This window comes from Idiotropiscis lumnitzeri, chromosome 14 (genome assembly GCF_059441095.1).
Source record: "Idiotropiscis lumnitzeri isolate Australia: NSW breed Sydney's pygmy pipehorse chromosome 14, RoL_Ilum_1.0, whole genome shotgun sequence".
Classification (NCBI taxonomy): domain Eukaryota; kingdom Metazoa; phylum Chordata; class Actinopteri; order Syngnathiformes; family Syngnathidae; genus Idiotropiscis; species Idiotropiscis lumnitzeri.
The window spans coordinates 18,502,868-18,519,683 of record NC_142404.1 but is presented as its reverse complement, the minus strand read 5'-3'; the positions used below and the strand labels follow the sequence as shown (position 1 = coordinate 18,519,683).

Below are 16,816 nucleotides of genomic sequence, written 5' to 3'. Positions count from 1 at the left end.
CTGTAATTCAGCCATCCATTCATTTTCTATTTTCAGGAGTCTCATGCTCATCTGCAACCAGAGAGCGTTTTTAAAACATTTGAATAAGTTCCCCCACCTTCAATTTTAGTGTTCTGCAAGGTAGCCTTTGTTGATTATTTCCAAGGTTGGTTATCTATCCACTATGAGCTCTCCTCAATAATGCCGCCTTTCCCTAAAAGCACATTTCACTTGTGTTATTTCAAAAAATATAATGAACTCAAATGCTACTTTCACTATTTACACACATCAAAGTGCAGCTGTGCATGAAAAGTGGACCCGTGAAACATGACATGAACATACTGTAAATATTGCTGAGGAAAAGGTCCGTGCGTGACGTGATGGAACATTTGGAAGAGAAAATAAAATGAATTTACTTGATAGATTTTTACGTGACAAGGTCTATGTGAGGACATTTAGAAAATGATTCCTGCAGGCTGAGCAACTTGAATAGTGCACAAATGAGCAAGTCTTCAAGATCCAAGTCATAAAGATTTCCTAAATGGAAAACAAATAAAAGAAAAAAATAATAATTATCGCTAATTTTGGAGTGTGACTTATAACGATAAATCAACCTTGTTGTAACTAGATGAGCTAACGGTTAGCCTAGCCTCTTCTATTGAAGCTACTTTATTTTTCTTCTTTGTATTTTCTGGCAATATGGATGCCCTGTAACAGAATGCTGCCCCTTACAGGTCAGTGGTGGTACTACGACAGATGCTGTCTATGTGGACCCATCTTAAACTGTCCAGTGTGAAATAGACACATTTTTTCCCCTCTCAACCAATGACAAAGACGCAAAATATTGCACCCAGTACAGAATTGAACTAATTTTGACGCTTCACAACCAAACGGAGCGAAACCTCCCAACCACTACGGGAGCGTTTTGTAATTCCATGACATTTGTCGGCATATTTTTTAAAAAGTCACTTGAAGATTTCTCACTTCAGGTGGATGAGGAGATGATTCCGGTCAACTTCTTCTGAATCTTCTCTTCGTTTCTCAGTATGTTGGACCTCACCGTACAAATTTTGTCCTGGTAATCCTTGATCATTTGGTCGAGTTCAGAAAGTTCCGCTTTAAGAGGTTCTAATGCCCAGTCGGTCGCTCTGTACAAGCACAAACACAAACATCAATTTCCATCCATTTGAAAAGCCTCCACAAAAGAACAACACGCGTTCTGCCCATTTAGCATGTGCGTTCTCACTTCTGCTCCTGCAGCAGAGCCTGCGCATGCTCCTTGTTTTCCCTGCGCCAGCTTTGCAGCTCGGCTTGCATGGCGTCGATGTCCTCCTGCACGTAGTCCATGATCTTCCCCAAAGGCAGCGCGCTCTGACACACCGACTGGATGGACGCACGCAGACGCTCCACCTCCCGCGTGACCAGGTCTTGCTCTTTCTTCACGGCTTCGCCCGACGCCAGCTTCTGAAAGCGCAAGAGGAGACGGACAACAACGTGGGATGTTAACGTTTTTGGTGAAAGGGGATTATGAAAAAAAGCAGATTATGAAAAAGCGTTTGCAAACATGACGTCACGTGAGGTGTTAAAGGCTCCGGGGGGTCGGCGTAAGTGTGCACTTTGATGTGGATGGCTGACGCTAGCTGTTAGCATTTTCATTCAGAATTTTGCTCTTTTTTGGGAATATTAAATACTTTCATGACACACAACCATAAAAAAACGCCACAGCGTACTTTATTTGTTTCAAATATTTTTCGACCAACTAAGCTAAATTTGACAATTTTAAAGAGCTCTCACGGAAAACTAATGTTGAGAATCACTGATACAGAATATAATATTACCAACTTAAAACCTATTTGGTAACTCAAGTAGCAGTTTTTTTTTTTATTTCCTAAAAGCTGTGGTATGTGACTTCTTTTTGTTTTAAAAAATGCTAGAGGACATAATTACCTCTTCCGAAGAATTCATTTTCATCTTTTCACTGGCTGTCCTGAATAACGGGAGAACAATGTTTGCGACTTTCACGGTGGGGAGGCGGGGCTAAGCATATCAAAGCCTGCTTTTATAATTCCCAACGAGGGGCGACAGAAACGAGGAACTGTCGCTTTAAATGCCGTTATTCTGCAAAATGTGACAATATATGTCGAACATTATCTAAGGTGCTCTCATCTAAGGACCGTTTTCCCCGCCAGACTCGCATCTTAACTCTCTTGCCAACTTTTCAATGCCCGCTTAAAGTGAGCGGGCATTTTAGATTTCAAGACTAAAAGGAAAGTTCCAAAGCTAGGTGGTTAAAAATACACCTCAGATCAAACGTGCGCTTGAATTGTGTTGGCACGAGCGGGGCAAGCGGGTGGCGGGATGGCCAAGGCCTTTCGCTATGCCGATTGGTTGAGGGGGCGGGGCCGGGACATTGATGACAAAAAGTTGCGCTGCCTCCCTGACCGAGCGAGGATGTTTGCTCAGCTGGCCTTGGCCAAAAGCCTCCACACGGTCTAAGTGTGCCTGTGCGTGTGTGTCATGAGAAGCCAGACGCACACGTCCATGCAGACATAAACACTCATTTGCGCAGACACACACACACACATGCCCCACCTGCACTCGTCGTCCTTGTTTAGTTTAGTAACAAGCTGTGGCGGCGGGGTTATTTTACTACAGTATTGAGTAACAACTGCCACACTTAGTCGTCCTTTCAAGTTGGACTCGTGGCTCGCGCCGGCAGCGGACATTGGGCTGCTTGGGACAAGCGCAGAAAAAAAAAACACACACACAAATGCAGAACGGACATCAAGATCGTGAGTTTTTTTTAATTTTTTTTAGGTGAGTGCGAGGGTTGAAACGCCTGAGCCCCCGCGGTCCACCGTCGAGGTGGGTGGCGGCTTTGCAGCGGGTGACGAGAAGCCTGCAGCTACACAAACACTGCGGTTCCGCCGGGCTTTTGGTTTGGTCTGCGACGTGCAGACCTTAGCCAGGTCCTCATTTCTTCGTTCGCTGGCACACGTTGACCTCTTTTTGCTAACAAGAGTGTGAACGCGTCACGTTCACTTCAAAGGTCACGCAAGGTCTACATCGGAACATTTTCCTGCGCAGGGCGCAGAAAAAACGAAGGCTATTTTGAAATCCTTCCGTCGATTTGGTCTACAAAACATTCATTTCAATCTTGAGGCGACAAAATGCTGCACGGTACCCGCGGAATGAGGGAAGACCCGAAAATGTTGACACTTTCTCAGACAGTTCAAGTTGTGAGGTTTAGTCTCAAGCTGTTGACTGTTTTGGAAAAAAAACGCAATGTCAGCGCTTCCCTTTCCGAGCAATAAGGCAAATAAAAAAATGTCAGCGTTTTGGGGTTCCCCATGGCTCTGAATCACGCTCGCGCTACCATTTGAATTGGGAATAGTTTTTGTATGTTTCGCTGCGAGTGCTTCAACACGCTATGCCATCAAAATCAATGCCAACACTATTTCCGACAAGTAACTTTTTTTTTACATAAAAAGGACTGAAAGAATCCTGGCAGCGAGTCTGCGATCAAATCACGTCCTGAACGTCGTTTCCTTTTGTGCGCCCCCCAAAACAGAAAAGGTCTGCCCCCGCCGTGTTTATGACGTGTTGCAGAGCCGAATATTTATTTTCTTGACAACTCGACGGAGTTTTCTGGCTCCTCTCCCCGTCGCTCTGCGGCGTTCACTCAACAACCTTCCATTTGTGTGCCACGGGGTTTATTTACATGTTACAAAGCTTCATCAAGACAAATTGGAGAGGGGGAGGGGAAGAAAAAATAAAAGTACACAAAATTCTTGTGAAAACGCAGCTGTGGCGAGGAGCAAATTCTGTGTCAATAAATGAAGAAGTATTTCGAATCGCGCCAACGGGGTCAAGACGAGGTCAACTCCCTCAATATGCATCTTGCAACTTGCGCTCGTGTCATTGAAAAAGTGCAAAAGGTACAGAACGGCCAAGGGTAGACGGATTTTTAATTCAAGAGCCAAACGTCAGCTTTTCTGCAGTCAGTGATTCCGTTTCCGGAATTGCGGCAGCTGAAATTTCAAACCCGGCATACAACGTGGAAGGTTCAATATTGACATTTTTCAGCCGGCACGCTCTGCCGTGATTACGCGAGGAGAAAAAAAAATTAAACTGACCTGGCTGCACTTTCATGTCAGGAAGGAAGTCGTTACGCAGCTGCCGAGGGAGGGGCGGCCCCAAAGTAGCCTGCGAGCGCACATACCTGCGACCGACCGACCGACCGACCGACTATCTTTGGAAACCGCACAGGATCGTCTGAGTTGTGTGTTTTGACTGTGAAAACTAAGAAGCTTGAATCAGGACAATTAGTGTAAACCCCGCAAGGTTATCTAACGTTTCAACAACGGCCTTTTCTAGGTTGGATGTGTGAAAAAAAAAAGTTGGTTGGAAGGTTATTTCTTATAAATTAAAATGACTTGATGGTCCTTGGTGGCTAACATCAAACCTGAGGTGTGTTTTATGACGGATGATGTTAGACGCCGCGGTGGTCGGGGGGGGGCTGTCTCTCTACATGAACGACAGTCCAAAACAGTTGAGCCATCAGTGTTCGGGGTGGGCTAGACGGGGACGCAGAGGACCACCCACAACGCGGACGAACATCTCACGCGCACACCAACGATGAAATAATGCTGACGGAGGCGCTCATACGCGAGCTCAGACAATGATGCAGATAGATATATACTTTTTTTTTTTTTAAACACACTCAGACAGACGAAATACTGACAGAAAAAGTAGAGCTGGGTTTAAAAAAAAAAAGTAATCGATAGCTCGATAGTGAACATAACATAAATCAATCAACGTTTTTGCGACTAACGTTTAAAAAGCACGAGGACAGCATGAAGAGTGAGGAGAAAAAAAAATGTTGGCAACGGAGCCTTTATGTCACGCCGCTGGCTTTGCTCTTCGCCGCCGTCCCGTGCTCAAACTGTCATGAATTAATTTTTCAAGACTAGCGGCGACTGAATTACCCGAAGCTAGCAGGTGTGAGCTGAACCGCTATGTTCATCCACAACCTGGGCCAGCGTCGACGTATGAAGAGTGGCGCCTTTCCTGTCCAGACATTTCACGGCTCTCACAGTCAAAAACTGGATGAGCGAGCAGTTGACTGAGATGTGAACATCGATGAGGCGTCGTGATGACACTCACGCACATAGATCACACCACCACCCAGAGATATCGCAATGAAGTTTTGACACACAAACTTTTAGTGAGACGTGGTTTCAACACGATCTTCATCGCACCTGTTGGCGATTTGTATGTTTCAACATCCACATTTTGACCACTGTTATTGCATAACGATACGTTATGTCATCATCAATGCCGCCGCCCACCTTGACAATCTATTTCGAGCGGTGAAAGACATCATGTGTCCGCTCTCATGTCCATTTGGGGGACGAAGAGAAAAAAAAAAAAATCACCGACAACAGCAGTTATAAAACGCGAGGCCGAGTTGGCAGATATTCGGTCCCACACAAAGCAGGAGTGTTTTTATTTGGGCCTTTGTGAAGATATTGAGCAAGCCCAGAGCTTATTTCGCTCCAGACATCTTGATGTGAGCATCAGTTGTGCGTGTGGTCCGCGCAAAGCCACGATTGCTTGTCAGGATATTAGACCTTCGCTTTGGGTGAAAGGGAACATTTTTGTGGTTTCAAGGCAGCGTAATTGCACCTCGACACCGCCTTTGTTTACATCTCCCTCGTGATAAAAACCAGGGTTGCACGGCACATTTCAAAGCGGCCCAAGCAATTACCAGTCGGAGACTTTTCGCGAACGGCTGATTTAAGTCATCGGTGCCTGAGTCACACATTCGTGGGTTAAAGGGGGCCCTCTAGTGGACAAAAAAAGATAAACGAAAAGGGAGACTATGGTAAGGTACCTCTTTGGATGTAATGGAGGATGGCGACGACTCGTATTCTTTTTTGGTCTCAAGGATCTTTTTTACCAGGCCACCTGCATTAATGGAAACATTCAATCACCATCACACAACATTCACTTGCGGACATAAATATTATTTGTGGATAGAAATCCTGAAAGCAAAACAACTTAAGCGTACCGTGTTTTTCATCACCGGTGAGGTCTTGCGCAGATTCCTGGAACAGAAAAAAAAAAACACAACGTTAATGTGGCGTAGGGATGAGCACGTACGCCAGGAAACAAGGCTAAACAAAAAAAGGGAGATACAAGATAGCATTTTTGATTGGCTGTTATGTCGTCATGCACCTGCGACTGATTCAAACAGTTGCTGGCGGTCAACCACTCATGAAACCGAGCTGCAGAATTCTGCGTACTGGGTGACAGTTCTGACTCTCAATTGTCCACACGGTAGGATGCCTACAAGGTGCAGCCCACCTCTCGTTGCCCAAACGCAGTTGGGCAATGCGTCGGCTCGACAAAGCGCTCAGAAAACAAATTGATGGACTGCGCAAATGTTTCTGCTTTGGCCAATTAGTTGTTACGCTAAGCGACCTTCTCCTGAGCATCTGCGGGTTCGGGGGCCGCCTCTGCCACGAGAAACTGCTCGTCTTCCTCATCGTCATCGTCGGATCGCTTCTTCCCCTCTCTGATGACTGACGATTTGGCGCTAGAAAGCCTGCAAAAAGAGACAACAACAAAGTCCATATTGGGGCAACCAGCAATTGGTGGGGTAGCGGAGACTTGTGCCATGTCATACAATGACGACGGAATTAACGAGCAGTGAAATACCACAAACAAAACGTAAAAATAAAATAAAATAGAAAAAAACCATGTAGAGAGCTCACCTCTCATCTGGGACGGCATCATTGAAGCTCTCCTGTTTCTTGACTCGAGGAGGAGCCGCACGAGCACTGCTCGGTCGCGCCATTCGCTTATTGCTGCAAAACGAAAAGAACTTCAATTCTACTGCATTGATTAAGATGACAAACGTTACTTCCAAAATGTTAACGAACTCTGTGAGAGCTACAATGAGATCTTTACATAAAGAATCACTTCATTTGCTTGGAACAAAAAAAAAAAAAAAAAATTCCACATATGATTTTGGAAATGATGTTATTAAATAATAATTCATTCTTTTTACTATTGTGTTATATACAAAAACTTTTGGTGTGGAGTTGTTTCTCTAAAATAAATAAATAAATAATACAACCGCTACATTTTGTGACCTTGTTTTTGTCTCTTTTGAAGGATTACGGTCTTTAGATGATTTTTTAAAAACTTGAACACGAAAACATTTGTGTTGTTGCGACAGACCTGGAAGTCATTTCAGATGCAAACGCGGCACCTGCTGCATCTCCGCTTTCCTTGGGCAGATCAGCATCTGTGAAAAGGCCAACAGCCCGTTTTTAGTTCACCACCGCATCAATATTAGACATTTTACTCGATTTTCTGTACAAAATATTCCAATTTGTGGGAAAGTGCTTGTGGTCGTTACACTGTTGGAGCGCTACTTTTGTACAAGATCACCACATGCTTTGCTTTGCTTTGACCTTTAAGCATTTAGTGCAAACTTTGTAAGACTTGACCCAATCGACTTCGGGAACATCTGAGTAAAGTTGAATGATCAAAAAAAAAAAATGCACGTCTAATTGAGCATGAGATCAATTGCGGTGCTGTCCCAAGTGCAAAACACGCCATAAGAGCCTGCTCTTCAAATGAAACCACTTACCGCACTCGCTGTCAGATTCATCTGCAGACAGAAAGGAAGAAAGGAAAGATTGTTTCAAAGCAACGTGAATGAAGCAAACAAGTCAACAAACAGGAAATCAAACCTCAAAGTAAAACCACTAAATGAAAAAATGTTTTTGTGAGCGGATGGGCACTTACCTTGTCCTGCGATTCGAGGTTTCCTTCTTTGTCCTTTGGCAGAAGACGGCCGAGGTATTCTTGCAGAGCTATCAGTCTGGGAGCGCATGTGGACAAAACAAACAAAAAAAAAAAGGAGCTTTAGCGGGTGTGCAACTCAACTTGTGTCCATATTATATCATATTATATTATAGAGCGACATATATTAAAAAATAAGTTCTTTTTGAATTTTTGGGGGGGACTGTTGAGCTGACCCACATCATAAGAGGAGGCTTAAAAACAATGATGACCTGTTTGCAAGTCTGTTACCTGGTGTTCAACTTTCTCGGCAGGCTGTACATGCAAAGAAGACAACGTTACGGCAAAATGTTTCCAGACGACCTGACGCTACAATTCTAACGATGAATCACGACACCAGCCAAGCAGCCGACTTCCCAAAAAGCGCGTCTCCGGCACGACGCCAACATGGCCGCACTAATTACTATTTGTCCGACTAGACCGAATACCTCGTCAGCTGGCTCTGGTTCCTTCCAAGAACAGGACGAGCAGCAATAAAAAGAATAAAAATCTTACGAGCAACATCCAACATATCGTTTGATTGAATAATTAAAAAAAAAAAAAAATCATATTTTGTGAAAGATTGGAAAGGACAGAACTTACAGCAGGCACCAGTTTGGCTGCTTTTTTGCGTTCGTCCTCGGCGGGGTTTGGTTGCGCTTCCGATATTCGATCCTGACGACGACATTTTGTTTCATTAGAAAATCGGTCATTGGTACCAGTGAAATTGTTGTTTTCCTGCCACACCTTGCTGTGATTCTCTCTGTCTTTACTTCTGTTCTTGTCATCGCTGTCTTTGCGTCTTTCCGCCTCTTTGTCTCGTTCTCGTCGCTTGTCCTTGCTTCTGTCGCCGTCCCGTTGAGAATCTCGCTCTCTCATTCTGTCTCCGTCTCGACTCTTGTCTTGATCTCTCTCGTGTTCTTTCTCCTTCTCTTTGTCTCGGTCCTTTCCTCTCGCTTTGTGTTTGTCTCGCGCACGCTCGCGGCTCTTGTCGTGGTCGCCGTCTTTGGAGCGGTCGTGTTCGCGGCGCTGGTTCTTGTCGGAGCGCTCCCTGTCGTGGCGATGGTCTCGCTCGCCATCGCGACGATGTCTTTCCCGCTCTCTGGGCTGGTCCGGGTCTTTGTCTTCTCTGCTCCCACTGCGCTCGATCCGCTTCTTCTCCTGAATGAGTCCGAAACAACTTTAAGATTAAAGACTGAATGACAAAGCATTTTTTAAGTTTTATTGTATTTATTTATTTTTTATTTTAACCTCTCTTTCCGACGGCTGTCGCTCACGTCCTTCTCGATTTTCTTTGTCTTGGGACTTGGCTGTGGCCTTGGTTTTCAAGTCCACCTTCTCTCCGGAAAGAACTCGTTTAACTGCCTCCTCACTGGACAACTTTGGAAGAAATATTGTTAATTCTTTCAAAATGAAACGAGACTCAAATATCATATGAGCAACCGGAACTTCTGCGAATCTTCTCCATAACAGAGACTTACAAACAACTGCTTAATCCCTACGTGCCGATTTATCTACTTCTGCGCCCACTCCTGGGTTTTAATTAACCGACTTCATTGTTCTCATTTATCCGCTCAGTAATGAATGAGGTGCGTATAATAATGAATTGAAGAACAAACCTTGTTGAGGCAGCACTTGGCAATAACCTGCAGCAGCTCGTTGGTCTTGTCAGGCTCGTGGCCAGCCACGATCCGGGCCGGCTTTGCTGCAAGGGGCTCCCCGCTGACGAGGATCACAACGTCGATGGCTTTCTGGAGGAAGGCTATCTTTGTCTCTTTGTCCTGCAAAACAAGACATTTCAAAAAATGTAATTAAATGAGAGGTCAACTGCTTCGATTTTCAAGGTATTGGGTTTCGACTGCCTGTGACATCGGTGAACTCGGTCAGGAGTGCCACCACATAAACTCTAAAGGGACACCGTTTACATGTAACACGAGAATAGCCTTTGTTCTGTTGCTCGCTTTAGTGGCTGGTGAGTAAAACGCTCAGCCGGAAGACTTCAAGCACGCTTGGCCATAAACAAAATCCAAGTGACACTTTATGAATGTGTGACAGACAAGACTCACTAAACTACGGGACTGAAAGAACAGATGGCTTGTCGAAATCTCGTGCAAACTGAAGTTTGAGGGATACACACAGAGCAGGAAATGTGACCATTACCTTGACATTATCTGACTTCAATTCAGAATCGTTGTACAGTCCTTTCATGAAACCAGTGGTTCGGATGATCTGAAAGTGGGGAGAAGAGAAGTAAGACAACCTTTTCTCCTACTTTGGAGGGAGTCTCAGTCATCCTTTGTGTATTTTGACAGACGAATATCAAAGACCATTTATTAAGATTAGGGTTCAACCGATTTATCGGCTGGAAAATTAAAATGGCCAATATTATCGCTATTATAATCAGAAAAAAAAATAGGGCGACCCCCCCCCCTTTTTTTTATCTTACAATTTAAGGCAACAATGATGACATTCAAACATCCCCATGTACCTGTACTGTTGTAAGTGTTAAGGAACCATATAAATGAAGACATATTCATTATACATTTTGGAAATTAATCAGCCGATAACTCTGTTATCGAATTTTATCCTGCCAATTATCCGAATCGGCCTGAAAAAAACATTGGTTGGGCCCGAATTAAGACATCTGGGAACACTTTTTAATTGTTTAATTAGACCACTTTGTGCTTTATCAAATATACATGCAGGTAAGGTGAAATGCAACACTAACTACCTGAAGAAGAGTGTCGGTGTCTCCATTTAGAACTGGAAACTTAAATTACTGTGCTTGACACCGGTCTTATGTCCCATTCTGTCTCGTGAAATCTTTGGCTCGACTACTATTCCTAGTTAAGAGTGCTAGTAAATGATTGAGTTCTACATACGATTGATTGAGTTCTACATACGATGGATAGGTAAATTCTCACATTCTTATGTGGTCCAACATAAGGAATTTTATTGCGTCCAAACAAAGAGCCTTGGGGGACACCATCATTTGCAAGGTCTCCCCGGTGAAGTATATAGGAGGGCTGTTTCAATAAAGTGCATGGATATTATTTCGGAAGACCACGCCCCTTGCATCCGCTCCTCTTTGACTGTTAATTTAATCTTGATTTGATGCCGAATTTTAAAGCATTTGGCAGCGAACGACTCAGTTGCGATCCCCGAAGCGCATCTAGCAACGCTTGACGACAACGTTGTTTGCGTTGTGTCAATGGCAACGGGACGACAGAACCCAACGCCCAATTACTCAGGCTAAGAGTCGCTTTGTTTGCTGCCGGTTTAACGAATCACGTCTTTCCAAAAACAAAATAACCAAGCATCTTATAGTTTCGACATTGCCAGAGAATTAAAATGGCTGAGCGCTACTGCGAGCGAGCGAGCTAATACTTTTCACTAAGCCCGCGAGCAAACGACCCGATTGGTTTAATGTAAGCCATTTTCACCTTTGCGAATAAAATGAGCACCATTTCCCATTTCCCAAATAAACGTGAACGCATCAATCTCACCTCACTGAAGATGTCGTGCAGGTATCGAAACGGAGGTTTGCTGAGCAGTTTTTCAGTCAGCGGTGGTTTCTTTATCACCTTGCCGAGCGCCTCTTGTGTCTTTTTAACAATGGCCGCGTTCATTGTAGCAGTTTATTTTTTTAAGAAAAAAAGAAAGAGAAAAGTACAACAAAAAAAGTGCGAGGAGAAATTAAGCAGAGTCGCTTCACGATTAATACCAAGCAGGCTAAAAGTTCGCGCTTGCGCATTTGGGAGGAAGAGGCGTTCGCGTCCATTTTCTTTTTCGAGCAGCATGTCAGTAGTTTGGCTCTACAAGGCTTCCTACACTGCCACCTGCCGCCACCGATGGCAAATACAATACAGTCCTAAGCGTTAACATTAATTTATCTTTGGAGGTTTATGTCATTTTCCTGTCTTCAATTAAAAAAATCAAATTTTAAAATATAAATTAAAATTAGAATGCAAAATACAAATATGAAAACAAATCATACAAAATATATTTAATAATAAATAATTGCAGTATGTTTTAAAATGCACCACATAAAGAAAATTGTATCGCATTGTACGATGTCTTTCTTTACCTGGGACCACGAGACCGCGTTCGGGGTGATTGAAATCCGAAGTGATTATTATTCAAATTAGTTCCTTTTTTTAAACAATGAAAAATAACAGATAATTGGAACCCTCCAATGAAAATTATGACGTGTCGTCGTCTGTATGTGTGTGACGTTACTAGTCATCAACGTGACGAAATAAGGTGGAAATGTTTATTTTCACTGGCTCCTCGGCAATTTAATGACAACCGAATAAGTCAAATTAACAACAACAACAACAGCAAAGAAATCGAGAAAAAAGGGAATTAAATCGTTTCAAATAATGGCCGCTGTGAACATTCAAGTTATCAAAAAGACGCAAAGCACGCTGGGCAAAGTGATAAAGAAACCAGCCCTGACAGAAAAACTACTAAGCAAGCCGCCGTTTCGATACCTGCACGACATATTTACTGAGGTAAGACTTGGAAACTTTGAAACATTAGGAAACTAACAGCCAACCAAAATGTAACTCAGACATGCATTTGTTTATCACATGTTTCAAACTAAGGCATTTTGTGCTTGCACTTCCTGTTGGACGACGTAATATCATGTATTTATATCGCAGTACTTGATTGTATGCAGGACAGGATGTTGTTGAAACACGAAATAACCACCAGGTGGTGCTGTTACTTCGTGGAAGACTGAAAGGAGTGCAGCCTTTTTTCCAAGTTGCTTCTATCTATCTCGTAGGAGCCATAAAGTGTCTATGCGGTTTCTTTCTTTTGTTGCGATGCGTGCTTGCCATTTTCCAACGCTATGGATGCGCCTCGAAAACAACAGTCAAGATACTGATTCAACTCCCCTCATCTTAGCCTGCCGAGGCGTATTTTAAGTTGGACGCCACAACATATCCATTCATCTATCCATCATGAATGACTTATTTTACGGCTGGCTAAAATTTTAGATAGAACCAATGGCAGCCATCTTTTGCCTCAACATTTCAGCGATTCGTTCCTCGAGTTATTGTAAAGTTGAGTCCAATAAGTCTTTCCATGATCATCATGACACCTGTATTGAAACCTTGCGCCCACCTTCACCAGATCATCAGGACCACCGGCTTCATGAAAGGCTTGTACAAAGACAATGAATTGAAGTCCGAATGTATCAAGGTAAGTTGGGACCAAAATCAAGAAACTTCCCTGGTAGATCGTAAATGACAATTTCCAACTTTTAGGACAAAGAAACAAAGATGGCGTTCCTTCAGAAAGCAATCGATGTGGTGGCGCTGGTCACTGGGGAGCCCCTGGCAGTCAGACCGGCGCATATCGTCGCCGGTCACGAGCCCGAGAAGACCAACGAGCTCCTGCAAGCGATTGCCAAGTGCTGCCTCGGCAAGGTTGGTTGACCACGGTGTTTTTTTTTGGAAGTCCTGAAAATGGCAAATGGCGGAGCTGGAATGAACGCAGCCATGCTGACGCGTCTTCACGTGTTCCTCAGATGTCCAGTAAGGAGGCCGTGAAAAGAGTTGTTGCAGGAGAGAGGCTGGACGTGAGGCCCAAGGAAAGCACGCTCAAGTCCCAAGACAAGGACGTTGCGGAGGGACGCCAAGCGCACCCCGAGAGAGAGGTTCGTGCATGTCCACTTTTGGACGCACTCTCGTTTTGGAAAGAGAAGTGTGGCTGTTGAAATCGCTCAATGTTTTAGAAAACCCACCAGGCATCCACAGCAATCACGGCTGCTCACTTTTGCACGTTCTGTCCCATTTGCGTTTCCTCATGACCAAGGTTTTGTCAAAGGTGGTCTGAAAGTGGGCATGAAAACAATGAAATGCGCATTCTGAAAACATGCCCGTCCTTAGCAACAAACGGTATTTTGACTGATTCCAGGAGAAAAAGATGACGGAGCAGAACGAGAGCAAGGTCGAGAAGGAGCCGGAGCCGCCCAGAGAGCAGGAGAAGCTCCGTCGAGACGGCGAGAGGGAGAGGGAACACCGCCACGAGAACCAGCGGCGAGAGCAAGACCTCGCTAAAGACGGCGAGCAAGAAGAAAAGAGTCGCCAACGCCAGCGAGATAAAGACAAAGAAAATGCGCCGAGCAATGAGAAGGAGCGGGAAAAGGAGAAGGACAAAGGTCAAGCCAAGGAAAGTAACAAGACGAGAGAGAAATTAAAAAGCGCCGAGAGTGAGAGACACAAGCCGCCTTTGTCACGGACCGCCAGTCCGGCAAGAACAAGTCAGCCGTCCTCCGCCAAAGGGCAACGAAGAAAAAACAATTTTGGAGGTACATTTGCCATTCCCCTCAAATACGACGCATGCAAATTTGTTTTCTTGGCCGAGTGCGCAAGGAAAGGAATGACTTGAGGAAGTTTTCTGTCCCGATTGTTTGCTTGATGATGTCGTTGTCGTTGCGCAAAACAACTTTGCTTTCTTCTTTTGCTTTTTGTCGACAGATGAATCAGACAGTGAAGTCGGCGGTAAGTGTTTGGCTGCTTTTCTAGATTTGAACAGGGCCCAACACAAGCCCGCAAAAAACATAAGAAATAAATAAAAATCATTTTCAAGACCAACTTAACTCACTCACTGCCATTGACGGATAAACACGTCAAAGATCCATTTTTTTCGCTCGGCTGATAGTGAATGAGTTAAAAGTGGATCAGTTCCATTACTTCGAATTTGTCCAAGTGATCAACTGAGAACACTTATTCTTGACAGATTGGCAACGCTAAAACGAACTAGAATCTTTTTTTTTTTTGCATCATCGCCCCCCCCCCCCCCCCAAGACACTCGTCAGGGTCCGAGTCCACCGAACAAGGAAAGCGGCGACGCTGCAGGTTCCTCACTTTCATCTGACGTGACATCCAGGTCTGCGGCGACCGCGCCAAAGTTTCAAAAGTTCTAACTCCATCCATTGCAACTGATGCCTCGTTGGTTGCTTAGCAACAACTGCACGTCGCGGCCCAGCAGCGCTCGTCCGGCTCCTCCTCGCGTCAAGAAACAGGAGAGCTTCACCGAAGCGCTTCCACCTGAAAGGTGACATCGCCGCCGCCTTATTTTTGGCAGCCATCTTCAACTCAAATCACGACATGCTTGCTGAGGTTCTAAACGTACGAAAAAGAAAAAAAAAATCCTCTCATGTGACTTTTTTCTCCATTTGCAGGCTCTCAAGTACCAAGTCGTCCGTCATCACCGAGGGGAAGAAGCGGTCCGACGATGACGATGAGGAAGACGAGCAGTTTCTCGTGACAGAGGCGGCCCCTGAACCCGCAGACGTTCCGGAGACGGTGAATGATCAGAACCGCCGATTGCCCAAAACCGAAACCTTCGCATCGATCCGTTTTTTGAGAGCACTTGTCCTCAGCAGACTCTGGCCGAGAGGCGGCAAACATTCTGGATTGGTCGCCAGCCAATCGTGGGCATAAATTGACAAACATTCGCACCTCCGAGCAACTTCAATGAAAGCCCAAAGGAGACTTTTTAGCATGTTTTTTTTTTTTTCTGTTCCAGGAATGCGCACAAGATCTCATCAGTGAAGAAAAACACGGTTTGTTGTTTTGATCTTTTTGTTTCCATCAATGCAAATAAGCAAACTCATCTCAGATATTCTGTCCCAAATGAGTTGCGCAATCTCACACTTGTCGAATGAATTTTTCAACTCACGCAGGCGGACTCGTGAAAAAGATCCTCGAGACCAAAAAAGACTATGAACTCTCACCGTCCTTCAATAAATCCAAAGAGGTAACCGCTTGCCCGCTTTGAAATGTCGTGCGCAACTCTGCTTTTTGTCACAAAGCACGTTCAAGTCTCAAATAGGAACATTCGCGACTTCATTTCTTCTTTCTGTCACATTTTTTTTGTTTTTTAAAAGTGATGACGCTCGAGATGCGAAGATTCAAAGTATTTCTCGCTGGACGTCACTCGTTGTTTTTTTTGTCTTGTGGATCGCGAAGCTGGTGTCAGAGGAAGCCCGGAAGAAAGAGCAAGACCTGGTCACGCGGGAGATCGAGCGTCTGCGTGCGTCCATCCAGTCGGTGTGTCAGAGCGCGCTGCCTTTGGGGAAGATCATGGACTACGTCCAGGAGGACATCGACGCCATGCAAGCCGAGCTGCAAAGCTGGCGCAGGGAAAACAAGGAGCATGCGCAGGCTCTGCTGCAGGAGCAGAAGTGAGAACGCGCACGCACACACGCACGCACGCACACGCACACACACTTTGCGTCAGTTGGTCTCGCGATGGAAGGTGTTGCCTTCGTCATCCCAGAGGGAAGCGGCCAGTAAGCCCCGAGTTGGGCTCACCAACGTGTCGCTCATCACGGGAAGCAGGTCGCCCCAAAAGTCCTCGTGAGCGGGCCGAGGCCTGTTCAAAAAATCGCTCACCTGTGAGACATATCTAAACGCATTTCTAAAAAAGATTTACCGCTTCCGTGTGTTCTGCATCTAACCTCGCCATTTGAATTTCCCTCAAATTCTTTTCCTCGAATCGAGTTACTGACGTTGGCGAGCTCAGACTGCAGTTGCAGATGCGTGCAACGTGCACATCCGAAAAAAAAAAAAATGTCCGTGCTCGCACAGGGCGACCGACCAGGCGGTGGAACCGCTCAAGGCCGAACTGGGCGAGCTGGACCAGCAGATGAAAGATTACCAGGACAAAATCTGCGCCGTGAGGTCCAACATCCTGACCAATGAGGAGAACATCCAGAAGAAGTTGGCTGCAATCATCTCCTCCCGATCCTGAAAACGAGAAAGCCGGCCTCGTGAGTGCCACGTCGGCTGGATTTTGGCCGGTCACGGACTTGCCCGAAGCAGATTTTCTTTGTCTTCATCATGAAAGATTCTCGCGGCTTCGATTTGTGTCAGAAGCAAGCGGACCAATCTGTCAAGAGAGGTCACGAATATGCGTGCAAAACAAACTCCTCGTAAATAATAAAGACGCACTTGAAGGTTCT

The 16,816-nt window shown here is 45.0% G+C and overlaps 2 protein-coding genes across 4 annotated transcripts; one reads left to right on the top strand and one right to left on the bottom strand.

The window, feature by feature from the left end:
- Window positions 1-430: 430 nt before the first annotated feature.
- On the bottom strand, window positions 431-11,633 carry LOC148323857 (intraflagellar transport protein 54-like). Of its 3 annotated transcripts, XM_088315788.1 has the most exons (17): window positions 11,343-11,633; window positions 9,997-10,065; window positions 9,456-9,617; window positions 9,088-9,216; window positions 8,584-8,997; window positions 8,440-8,511; window positions 8,286-8,306; window positions 8,089-8,112; window positions 7,801-7,876; window positions 7,643-7,663; window positions 7,228-7,294; window positions 6,759-6,851; window positions 6,466-6,589; window positions 6,053-6,089; window positions 5,876-5,949; window positions 1,226-1,443; window positions 431-1,127 (listed from the first exon to the last, which is right to left on the bottom strand). In XM_088315788.1, the coding sequence occupies exons 1-17, from the start codon at window positions 11,463-11,465 to the stop codon at window positions 965-967; spliced, it is 1,887 nt and encodes a 628-aa protein (XP_088171914.1). In that variant the 5' UTR covers window positions 11,466-11,633; the 3' UTR covers window positions 431-964. The 3 variants fall into 3 exon arrangements, with proteins under 3 accessions (XP_088171914.1, XP_088171915.1, XP_088171917.1); XM_088315789.1 differs by lacking the exon at window positions 8,286-8,306; XM_088315791.1 differs by lacking the exons at window positions 8,089-8,112; window positions 8,286-8,306 and having other exon boundaries at window positions 11,343-11,632.
- A 365-nt stretch (window positions 11,634-11,998) lies between these two features.
- On the top strand, window positions 11,999-16,816 carry LOC148323856 (intraflagellar transport protein 54-like). Its single transcript, XM_088315265.1, has 13 exons — window positions 11,999-12,350; window positions 12,976-13,044; window positions 13,110-13,271; window positions 13,373-13,501; window positions 13,762-14,155; window positions 14,325-14,348; window positions 14,655-14,736; window positions 14,812-14,904; window positions 15,032-15,155; window positions 15,379-15,415; window positions 15,536-15,609; window positions 15,822-16,036; window positions 16,443-16,816. Exons 1-13 carry the CDS (start codon window positions 12,219-12,221, stop codon window positions 16,603-16,605), a joined length of 1,698 nt encoding a protein of 565 aa, XP_088171391.1. The 5' UTR covers window positions 11,999-12,218; the 3' UTR covers window positions 16,606-16,816.

What these genes read in the sequence shown, in the direction of transcription:
- LOC148323857 (XM_088315788.1), bottom strand. Translation starts at nt 11,465, where the DNA reads ATGAACGCGGCCATTGTTAAAAAGACACAAGAGGCGCTCGGCAAGGTG. An exon ending in CAGCCAAACTGGTGCCTGCT is followed by an intron (nt 8,307 to 8,439) that starts GTAAGTTCTGTC and finishes TGTTCTTGGAAG; the next exon opens with GAACCAGAGCCAGCTGACGA. An exon ending in CCTCCATTACATCCAAAGAG is followed by an intron (nt 1,444 to 5,875) that starts GTACCTTACCAT and finishes TTGCGCTTTCAG; the next exon opens with AAGCTGGCGTCGGGCGAAGC.
- LOC148323856 (XM_088315265.1), top strand. Translation starts at nt 12,219, where the DNA reads ATGGCCGCTGTGAACATTCAAGTTATCAAAAAGACGCAAAGCACGCTG. An exon ending in ATCAGACAGTGAAGTCGGCG is followed by an intron (nt 14,349 to 14,654) that starts GTAAGTGTTTGG and finishes CCCCCCCCCAAG; the next exon opens with ACACTCGTCAGGGTCCGAGT. An exon ending in CATCAGTGAAGAAAAACACG is followed by an intron (nt 15,416 to 15,535) that starts GTTTGTTGTTTT and finishes CAACTCACGCAG; the next exon opens with GCGGACTCGTGAAAAAGATC.